This window comes from Scophthalmus maximus, chromosome 22 (assembly GCF_022379125.1).
Source record: "Scophthalmus maximus strain ysfricsl-2021 chromosome 22, ASM2237912v1, whole genome shotgun sequence".
NCBI lineage: Eukaryota > Metazoa > Chordata > Actinopteri > Pleuronectiformes > Scophthalmidae > Scophthalmus > Scophthalmus maximus.
In genome coordinates this window covers 2,676,007-2,687,585 of record NC_061536.1, presented here as the reverse complement: position 1 = coordinate 2,687,585, position 11,579 = coordinate 2,676,007, and the positions used below count along the sequence as shown (strand labels likewise).

Sequence of the window (11,579 nt, the reverse complement as noted above, 5' to 3'; positions counted from 1 at the left end):
AAATACGGACATTAAAGCAAAATGCTCACTGATAAGGATGCTAAGGGATTAGCTAAGGCCTTTTTCACAAACTAACAGCTGTCGAAGTTGAGAGAGGATGTCCCAGACACATGAGAGGTGGTTGGATGTCAATAAATTAATAAATGAGTGAGCTATTAAAAAAAAGAAAACCTTTAAATATGCATATTTAAGCAAAATGCTCACTGATAAGGAGGCTAAGGGATTTGCTAAGACATTTTTCACGAACTAACAGCTGTGAAAGTTGTAACAGGATGTCACAGACACATTAAGGCTGGTTTGATGTCAAGATGATTTTTATAGATGTTTGGTTTGACATTCATATGTCTAAAAACAAAAAATGTATTGAAGATCAAAATGGGTCGTCCCTGACAACGCCTATAGTGATAAAGGCATTCAATACTTCCGCTCTCCACAGCAGCGAAATCTGATGAATGTCAAATATGAACATGACATCACCCCGGTTAAAGTTCTGAGGTTAAATGCTGAGCCAGGTGACTGATGGTGACTTCAGTGTTTGAAATAAAGTATAACACAACCACATGTTTAAGGGGATCCGAGCTGATAGCCTGACCTGCATAAAGAGCTTGGATAAACACTGCCACATAGTGGGGGAATCTGTTCATCGCAGTTACAGAGGTACAGTACACACTGACAACATCACATTCGGTTTTGTGTTTTTCCACAAACAAATGTATCAAATGTAGAAGGAGCTCAACCCAATGAAATGTGATGCTGGAGCTGGTAGTCTTGTGGCTATTCATTGTTTGAGGTTGAATGCTCTCGCACATACTCAGAGCCCAATGTTTGAAATGTTGAAACGACGATGCAGCTTGATGTACGTGGGAATGATAAAACAACAATTGAAAATTCAGATTTAAGAACAAAAAAATAAACGCTATGAGGAGGCAGGATCTTACTTCTGCTGTAGCAATACATTTCATTTGAAACACAGACACATAATTTCTGGTCTTCTTTAGATAAAGCAGATTGCAATAAGCAAGATGTTGATCTGGATCTGTTGGGTTTTTTTAAACGTGAAGCCTTCAGGACACCGAAGCAAAAAAAAAAAAAAGAATTTAGCTTATTAGCTTTGATACAATCTTGGTACAGCTTTGAAAGTGTATTTGAATTTATTTTTTTTGGTTTGGTCAGTCGGTTGAATGGATGTTTAAATTTGAACCACAAGATGTCGCCATAACATGTATCATTGTGATACTGATGATGGCTTCATTACGGAATTATTGTCATAATCCCTTAAGGTGCCCGCTGCCTGTTCAAAAGTGTTTGTTTTTTAACTCAGTATTCTTGTTTGAACCCTGATGAAGGTGTAAGTTAAAAAGGTAGGCTTTCATTTAACAAATACTGTTGAAGTAATGAAGTAGGCTATATCTGCTTTCTGAATGCATTTCTCAGTGGTCAAACACACCAACGTCATGCCTGGTGATGGTCCTCAGTTGTTAATGCCTATGAGCAAGGCAATCAGGGGATTTTCTCTTTCGTTGCTGTCGCTGACCGCTGACCACTCTGTATTCAGAGAGGCTGCGTGAAGCTGGGAGGTCACGATTCATGTCATCCTTCTGCACATCCTCTTCCACCAACATTTACAGCTGTATTTACAGTAGGCTCTTAGCAATGACATCATGTGGCACCAAGTTGTTGCTGGACCTTCAACCCACAGAGCGTTGTTTCTGCATGCTTCTAGAATTGTCTTTCTCTTTGGACTTAATTTAGGGCTTCAGAAGTACTTTGACTTAATAGTTTTCCCATCTTCTGTCTTAAATTCCTGTGACCAAAAAAAGAAGCACAAGTGGCAAAAGACACAAAGGCCTCCCAAAGAAGTTTTAGCAGGTGCCATGCATCCAGGGTCACACTTTTTCTGTGGGATTGCAAAATAAGAAAAAAAATAAGAATAAATAAATAATAAATATAATAATAAAGTGCTACAGAGTAAAAACAAAAGATTAAAAATGAATCAAAAAAATAGGTTTAAATAGGGCTTCATGTGCTTGGTAGTCAGTAACATAGGTGTCATTTGCGCTGGGGACGCCGGGGACATGTCCCCACCACTTTTTGAAATGGACAATTTGTCCCCACCACTTTTTAAAAGTATAATTTGAAAAAAAAAAATACCGTGCACAAAGAAATGTGATAAATGAGAACACTTCGAGAGAGGTTTATTTGCACAAGAGAACAATGTACAATCTCAGGAACGGTTCGTCCGTTCACACTTTGTGGGTGTATTTCTGGGGACACTAGTGGTGCAATAATGTGGACAATGTGACACATTTAATATGAGTAAACTTTGAAAAGAAAATAGAAAAGTAAACATCGCTCCAACTTTGCAACAGCAGGGCGTGAACTGCACTAGTTGTCAAAAATATAATAGTTTTGTTGTTTTTTTATCTGAAAAAAAGTGTCCCCAACGCTTTTCAAAACAAAGTGACGCCCATGGAATATATCCATGGATACAGCCCACAAATAATATTGTACATTTTCCAAGTCGTACTTTTTACCCTATAGAGGCAGAAGTCATTACACTGCCCGCGCGTTCCCGCTTCTTTAGCTGCGCGCGCTCCCGCGACGGGACGGGATTAGGGACACCTCCTCCTCCTCCGCAGAGAGAACTCTGCGCATCCTTTTCGCGCATGTCTATCTCACCGTGGATAAACAAATCTGCCTGACCACTGCTGTCAGCTGTAGTCTGCTAAACTGAAGAGTCACATTCAGGTATTTCGCTCTTGCCCCCCCCCCCCCCCATTCGTTGTTTTGTTGTTGTTGTTGTTGTTGTTGTTGTTGTTGTTGTTGTTGTTGTTACAGTGCGCCAATCGGAGTTGTAACGGACAGACGTGTGCTCGGTGTTAACTAGCTATACAACATCAGCTACTGTGTTATTGGCCCCGGCTAATCGTCGTTGTTGCACAGTGTGTTAGCTGTTAGCTAGCTCAACCGGCTAGCTTGTTGTTGATGTGGGCGGTCGTGGAGGTGCCGTTGGCTAACATAACGTCAACGCTGGCAGTGTGTGACAATTCGAACGCTACCAGCTCGAACTCTGAAGTGTTCATAGGCCCTGCACTAGGCGGACGGCGTTAACGTCGGTGTTAACCAGTTACTACTCATTGGTAGACCGTCCTCCGTACTTCGGATGTCACCAAGAGCAGCTCTGGGCTTTAGCAGTCGTTGTTTACGGTGGATTGGCAGACGTGCTAACGCTAACGCATGCTACTCAACTTTGTTGGGTTACCCGAGCCTCAGCAGCAGCAGCAGCAGCCCCCCCCCCCCGTCTGCCCTGATGCATCCTCTGGACTTGCTGACAATCACTGGGGTGAATCATTGGCATCTGATCTAAACAAACCTCTGTCCAAATTGACCCCCTGATTTGACAACAACTGCCACCGCAGATCAGCATCTGGCCGCTTTTCCCAAACGCCAAACGTCCGTGAATGTCCAGCTGCTTCCTGAAGAACAGTCAGTCGTCACCAAGAAAACCCCAGAGGCACTATTTAGTAGAAATCATTTGGCAGAAGAATGAGATGGAAGTGGCAAAAGGAGAGGTGAAATGTGCACATGATGAACGGCACTGGAACTGCTCTTTAAAGGAAAATATGTTTGGATAGGAAACAGGATATTAATGAGTTGACCAAGTTGGCCTGTCACGACAATTACGTTAGCGACTTATCGTGCGTCACATGAATAGGACCTCCATAATAGCCATTGTGTCTACATGCGTGCTGGTTGACATAAGAGTAAGTGAGTGTCAACAAGTCTTGCTGCTTCTGTCCTCTAATCTGTTCTAGTCGTAGGATTTATCAATGACATCATTTGGTCTACAAAGTGTCCAAAAATTGCGATTTTTCTAAAGGCACCATGTGTGCACAAATCGTCTAGGACTTGCACGTGCAAATGACCAATAGGCCTCTACTGCTTCCTCACATGATTCATTATCATAAAAAGGGGGCAATTTCTGGGACAATATATTGGGCTGCAAAAAGTAGTAATGGTGACAGGCCTGAAACTAACAGTTCAGGTGAAGGTGTAGCAACAACACAACAATCAAAAATTGCAACACGTGAACACGTCATGACATTGTGACATTTATTTATAACAGTCCAAAATTCAGCATTTTCAATTTCCTGTGATCTATGACAAAGAAAAACTGAGTACATTGCTTGATTTTTTTTTTTGAGGGTGATACAGATTACTGTATCTGCGGCCTTTCATCAAAATCCAGCGTTACCACTGCCTGTAACTCCAGAACTAGTGTTGTGGACTTTGCGGTATGTGCCTTATTGCACCGTGTGCTGTTGTCTCAATCAGGATAGGCACCTCCTCCCCGTTAACTGTTTACACACTGGCCAAGGCAGGGAGCAGTTTAAAGCGGTCACTGCGTGCAGGTGTGGACGGTGTTGTTGTACTGAGCTTCTGCTTGTGTGAGCCGCAGACTCTTCACTTGTAGGCCTTGTGTTTCTTTGTTTTCATGAGCACAGGTGTGACTATGGGGAAGTCATTTTCCCACCTCACCAAGCAGGCGGGCAACGACGAGGACAGGTTGGCCTCACCCGAGGACGCCCTAACTGAGGATGGCAAGGACGGAGACGTCTCCCAGTTTCCTTATGTGGAGTTCACAGGACGGGACAGTGTGACGTGTCCCACGTGCCAGGGCACCGGGAGGATACCCAGAGGTAACGCCATTGTGTGCGCAGTCGGGCTGTTAAAGAAGCAGACTGAATAGTGAAACATTATCTGTCTGTCTTCCATGGCCTAGTCCACATATTTATACAGTGTCCTGAGCTAATCCAGGGTAGTTGGACCATGGACTCAGTTTCCTACCAGCCAATAGTGACTCATGACTGTGTGCTGTCTGTGTTTCAGGACAGGAAAATCAGCTGGTGGCATTGATTCCATACAGTGACCAAAGGCTGCGGCCCAGGAGGACGTAAGTACATTCATCTGTCTGTGTGTGTGTCTTTTCTAAAGACTGTTAGAACCACCCGCACTATTTAAAATTTGAACAGGCACTACTGTGCACCTCTTAAAGCAAAACAGCTAGCGAACACACTCAATTAAATAATTTCCTTGTATTTAGAAATTGCCACAAAAGTAACGAGCATTTACTAATCTGTGTGTTTAAAAGGGATAATGATTAGGTTGTCTCTGTTCTTTTTAGAAAGTTGTACGTAACCGCGTCAGTGGCGGTCTGCCTGCTACTGTCCAGTCTAGCTGTGTTCTTCCTCTTCCCTCGATCCATCGACGTGTCCTATGTTGGGGTGAAATCTGTTTTTGTCAGCTACGACCAGGACAAGCGCAGCGTCTATCTCAACATCACAGTGAGTTTTTTTTCACCACTCCACAGCCTGCAACTGTTGGAAGCCGCAGTTTGATTTAAATACATTTTAGGCCAGACGAACGCAGCGACACACCAGAGTTTATGATGTTCATGTGTGGCAAATAGACACTGAAGGAGAGCATCAAATGGGGTGAGAGAGTAGAGCCCCTTTCACACTGGCCAAAAAACCCGCTTAAACCCGGTAACACCCGGCGTTTTCTACAGTGTGAAAACGTTTAATCGGCATTCAGCCCCAGGTCAAATGACTAAATCGCGTAATAATCGGCTTCACCTCCAATCGGCATCGACGTGGACGTCACTAATTTGCGCAATGAAGGAGGCAACGAAGGCTCGACTCCTCCGTCGGTAACTGCTGTTACCTCACCAGCTGTAGTAAAAAGACCTCTCGCATGTAGCTAGCTCGCTTAGCCTAGCTTTGGCTCGTTGGTGGTAACAGCTAACACAATCCAGATCATCGATGAGGTTCAGAACGGGGCACTTTATTTCAACCCTTCGGCATAACATACACGGCCTGATCAGGCGGTCTCTCATTACACAGTGGCCATAAACTGTCGGTAACATGGATGATGTGCGGAGCACATTCTCCTTGTGGCTGCAGCTACGTACACAAACGCAGCGCCAAGCTTCTTCTTCTCTCATACACACACTTCAAAACCCATATGGCCACCTGCTTAAAGGGCCAGGCCAGGCTCGGCTCGTGACACTGCGCTGAGTTTGTAAACTTTGAAAGAGTGACAAGTACAAGATCTAAGGTAACGTTGACCACCGGCTCACTGGCTACCATGCTTTCTGTTGTTTACTACACTGTTCTTCTTTGTTTTATGGCGCGCACCGCCATCTATGGCCGCAAACGGTCACTACACGATCATTAGACCCTGGTCTGCTCGCGGTGTGAAAGAGGCCAATTGCCGATTAAACGCAGGTCGACCCGCGTTTAAAAAAATCCGGGTCTACATGGTAATTTTTGGGTGAAAGAGGTATAGGGTAATATGACATGTCATATGCACACTCACACAGTTTGGTCACATGACTCTTTCACTGAATCAAATATACCTGCACACAGCCCAGAAAAAGAATGTGATGTCACATTCCTGATGTTGGTAGTAAATCAATCAGCGATCACAAACAGTATATGAGATTGATGCTACAGCCGGTAGTGTGCTAAATGTGATATATGTGAAATCTTGCATTGGCAAATGTCATGTATCAGTGTTTCTATTGGCCGACTGTCGCTATATGGCTCATGGTTATTGTTCAGTGATTTCAGTTTTGTCTCATTAACGACCTCTCTGACGCTGCTTTTCCTTCCAGAACACTCTCAACATTACCAATAACAACTACTACTCAGTGGAGGTGGCCAACATCACGGCCCAGGTGCAGTTTGCCAAGACAGTGATCGGCAAATCCCGCATCAGTAACCTCATCGCCATCAGTCCTCTGGACATGAAACAGGTACAGCTCAGCATCTGCTCACAAGGTGACCACCGGTCTTGTGCGGATACAGCTCTTTAAACTCTTTGTTTTGTTCACTTTTCTTCTGTTTCCAGATTGATTATATGGTTCCCACCATCATCGCAGATGAGATGAGCTACATGTAGTAAGTAGTGTGTACAACATGTCCAATGAGTGTTGTCTTCACAGATGTTACATTTTGGACTCCCAGCTTTTAGAATAAGCTCTTTAACTGTTTGGATTTGTATCATTTGCAATCCCAAACCAAGCAAAACTCAACCTTTGTACCATTATTTTGGTCCAGAATGATATATTCCTAATATCCTTGTTGGCCAGAGGATAAATCCTCCTGATTGTGAACTGATTATAAAGATGGAGGATGTGTATCCACCTACTCCCACTGTCCAAAAATTACGCCAAAATAACTGAGATGTGGGTGCTGCCATCTTGAGCAGGTGATGTAATTTGGAGCCAGTCTGCTGACTCTCAGCTGTCAATCATGCCATTTCTTTTTTTATGGCATCAAATAACTAATTAAAACTAAAACATAAAATGACAGAAACCATCTTTGGGAAAATGTATTTAATGTTTACTTTGACTTTTAAGTTTGGTCCATGTCCCATTTCCTAAACATGAAGGGGGATTTATGACATGTACTGCATCCACCCACCAGGGGGCGAGCTCATGTCATGAAATATCTTTGGTCATCCTTGTCTGACTTTCGTCAGACAACGATAAACATTATACTTGCCGGAACATCACCATTGTGAGCATGTAAGCATGCTGATGTTAGCATTTAATACAATCTCACAGAGCTGCTAACATGTCCTTCACAGCAGTTGTTGTTAGCCATGCTTTATGTAGTCATGAAGTAAAAACACCGGTATGTTGCAATGGAATGAAATTCACGATTTGTTAAATATCAGTATTATGATTTGATTTGGAACATCCCTACTTTGAATTTCAGCGTACCACTTTAAATGTGTGTGTAAACTGACACTGACACTGGTTAGGGCGTTTATTCACTCTTGAAAACACGTGACATTAATTTTCTAATTGCTCCACAATGCCACTAACAAGTACTTACATTTGTTTTTGTTTTTTATTTTCCAGTGACTACTGCACCCTGCAAACCATTCGGGTTCACAACATTGTCGTCATGATGCAGTAAGTTGTGTTGATTCCTCTGCTAGTGTAATCATTCAAATCTCAATCTAAACCTTTGATTAGAGTGTGCGTAAACTCCGCCCTCGTCCCTCTCCGCCCTCCGCAGAGTGACCGTCACCACGATGTACTTTGGCCACGTGGAGCAGGTGTCTCAGGAGATGTACCAGTATGTGGACTGTGGAGGGAACACCACCTCTGTCAGAGGGATGACCAAGCCGTTCAGCAGTCCACATCCTGCTGAGTAACCCCATCCCTCACGGGCCCTGGATGGTGGCCATAGGTGATTCACTGTGTTCCCACTTCTCCACCTGCAGAGTCCTAACAAAATGCTGCTGTCATTGCTACACTGAAGGGAATCCATACTAAGATAAGAAATGCACCCAGCAAAAGTTCATTTCATATGAGGAAGCACATTGCATTCAGCAAGAAAGAAATTTAAGACTTTGGCTCGTAATTCTAACATCTCCTACCGAAATGTTGAGATGCTAGACAATCATCTCAAAATTACAAATCCCCATCTTCTAATAACAATATACAAGTCTCATTTGTGATCTATAAATGCATTGACTTATTAAAGAATCCTTTGTCACTACAAGAAGACTACAGTATCTCATAACGAAAAGATCTGTATCTTGCATTTAGAAGAAAGACTATCCCAACAACATATTTTTTCAAAAGAAAAAAAATTGGAATACATCATGAGCATATTTACAAGATGTGTTTCTCAATATTACAAAAAGCAGTTTTAAGATCACAAGATTGTTAACTTGAAATTACAAGAAGCATTTGCTAGTTAGATGATCCAATTACTTGTAATAACAAAATACATTTCATTATTATTTCATTTTCTTATAAGAATGAAATTATTTACTAACTTTGGGATCTGCATCTTGTAACAGTGTGATATATGCTGATAAGATACAAATCTTATTTGTAAGTGCAGTTCCTTCCAATTGTCATATTTGCAAATTATGGATCTCATTGTTATGATATGATAAGGATGATCATCCTGCAGAAGGTCTCATATTTTTTCCCTTGGTGAACACAGTGTGCGCTCCACCCGGTTAGCCAGTGAAGATGGCTCCACCCTACAGTCGTAAATGTGGCAAAGTGTTTTAAGATGTTTGCAGCCCAGATTTTTCAGTTCTTTCTACTGATCTCCTGTTGTACCTGGGCATGAGTATGTGAAGTGATGAGGATTTTTTTGTCCCACCACTGTCTGAAAGCTGAGAGCACCTGTGCTTACTGTACACTTTTAGTTCTCTAATGTTAAGGTAGCAAATACTGTTTTTCGTGTGGCTCCAGATTATGTTCGGTGGTATCCGATGGTCAACTGCTAATACTTATTTACTCACTACTTGGTTTTTTTCTAACGTGCCAATGTGACAAAATAATACCAGAGAAACAACCTTTTTCTTAGTTTGCAGTGTTGAGGTTTGATACCCTTATCATGACTGTTCTAAGTTTTTTCCTTTCCTTCCACAAGTATCATTTATATAATTTAAGTATTTGATTTCAGTATTTCTAACAGTCACTGAAATATCATAACATCAGTTTCAGTGAAAACGGCTGTTACCACGATCTGTGATTATGATCTGTGTGTCTGTTAGAATAATAAACAATACAAAATTATTATTAAAAAGACATAATGCACTTTATACGTATTTAAAATGCAGATTTTATCAATGGTCTCAAGTTCTCTAAAGCCTGTGTATTCACCACAGTGTGTTAAGCTCTGAAGATGGACACTCTGTGTTGCTGCTGTGTCTCATTCTGGGACAAGCTCATGTTTTTCATGCTTTGAATCTGAACAATCTGCTTACTTGCCTGCAGTAGTGTTTGATAAAACCGAGGCATTCCTGACACATTCCAACGTAAAGTTTGAAGTGAACGTTCTCGCGGTGGCAGGTGGTCACACTACTACTGTTGGTGCGTTGTAGTGGGCCAGCCTTTTGAGAGAGATTTGGTTGATAGATGTTTTTGGTTGTTTTTGTTTTGGGGTTTTTAATCGAATGTTTGCTATTTAAAGGGTTGTGGCCTGGTCACACCAGAATTCAAATAAGGTTTGGAGCTAAATCTGTTCATTTCAGAGGAATCAGTGGGATACATTTGTTGGGGCGAAGCGCATCTGCCGCATAAACTTCAACTTTGGTGAACTAAACTATCTTAACATGGCTGATGCCTAGATAGAAGGACAACTACAATTAGAGTTAGCTGTGTTACACCAGGTGTTTTCACATAAGCCTGCTCAAAGTGGAGTAGTGGAACACTTTCTGGTGTGACCACAGCAGCCCTTCAAACAGCAGAAACACACATTGTATGTACTGTATATTAGAGTCAACTTGGAGAGAAACCGCCTATTTTTCATTCTGTAAATACTTTGAAATTGTGTTTATAGTGTCTTCATAGAAACTGGTTGGTTGGGAAAACTTAGATTACTACTGCTGTAACAATAGTAGAATAGTTGTAGATTAGAATTTAAAGACAAACATTTGGGTTTTGGTATTTTTAATCCTAACATGCACTCGTAACAATCCCCTATGAAATTATTTAAGGTAAACTATTTATTTCAGACTCCTAACATTCACCCTTAACAAAACACATGATTGTTTACCTTTTGCTATTCAAGATTCCTACCTCTCATGGCATTTCACCCATTTTGTTTGTATGTATTGCTTGTGACTGTTTGTAGTGAATAAAGTTTTACAACACAGGGAGTGACTTATTTTTTTCTTCCTACCTACCTACCTACCTACCTACCTACCTGGCAAAACTCAATGGTTCTGTAATGTTCTGCAATTTAAAGCTAGCTAAGAACCCAACTAAAAGAAGCACACAGCAGTGTAAACAACACCCACAGACCTGAGTACCCCCTACCCCACACTTGAATCCCTGCATTCCTATAGAACTTGAAAATACATAACATTTTGGAATCAGTGATTTAAGTACACTCCACACAGACGGTCTTTAAAGGTGGCCTATTGTGCTCATATTCAGGTTCATACTTTTAATTTGTCTTACCACTTGAAAAGGTGTACATGTCCCAATGTTCAGAAAAGGCATCAGTGTTCTCATACTCTGCATTCCTGCAGCTCCTCTTTTCACCCTCTGTCTAAAAGGCCTGGATTTCTTTTAGCCCCCCTCCTGATAAATCCCAGTCTGCTCTGATTGGCCAGCTGGCCCAGTCTGTTGTGATTGGTCAACCGATATCAAAATGTGCAGGAAATGTGACGCCCCTTCACCAGAACAGTGGAGATTCTCAGATTGCAAGTTCGTTTACCCCAAAAGAGTCCAACTGTGACATCACAGTGGGAGAGAATTCTGAACCAGTTGTTCAGAGCCACACTGGAGGGTTAAGCAAGCTCACAAAAAAAACAAAAGGGTGGTCTTTTTTCCCAGTTTGTGGCAACACAGATACCCACATTTATGTGCACAAACACTGAAAAAGTAATTTTTAGATTGTTGATATATAGTCTGTCTATTTAGGTGGTAACAGCTCTTATTCTTAGTTTGCAAAAGGAAAAAATGTTGTTGTGTTCACATTGCAGTGTCACTTCCTCCCAGCAACAACCAGTATGCTCTGACTCGTTATTGT

At 41.8% G+C, this 11,579-nt stretch overlaps 1 protein-coding gene across 1 annotated transcript; it reads left to right on the top strand.

Moving 5' to 3' along the window:
- The first annotated feature begins 2,592 nt into the window (after positions 1 to 2,592).
- On the top strand, positions 2,593 to 10,697 carry tmem106bb (transmembrane protein 106Bb). Its single transcript, XM_035620851.2, has 8 exons — positions 2,593 to 2,748; positions 4,506 to 4,700; positions 4,891 to 4,954; positions 5,186 to 5,345; positions 6,677 to 6,817; positions 6,913 to 6,962; positions 7,931 to 7,984; positions 8,091 to 10,697. Exons 2-8 carry the CDS (start codon positions 4,514 to 4,516, stop codon positions 8,227 to 8,229), a joined length of 795 nt encoding a protein of 264 aa, XP_035476744.1. The 5' UTR covers positions 2,593 to 2,748; positions 4,506 to 4,513; the 3' UTR covers positions 8,230 to 10,697.
- The last annotated feature ends 882 nt before the right edge of the window (positions 10,698 to 11,579 follow it).

Bases quoted from the DNA above. Each gene is read 5' to 3' on its own strand.
- tmem106bb (XM_035620851.2), top strand. From the start codon at position 4,514: ATGGGGAAGTCATTTTCCCACCTCACCAAGCAGGCGGGCAACGACGAG. The intron at 4,701-4,890 runs GTAACGCCATTG...TCTGTGTTTCAG, and splicing joins CACCGGGAGGATACCCAGAG to GACAGGAAAATCAGCTGGTG. The intron at 4,955-5,185 runs GTAAGTACATTC...TGTTCTTTTTAG, and splicing joins AGGCTGCGGCCCAGGAGGAC to AAAGTTGTACGTAACCGCGT.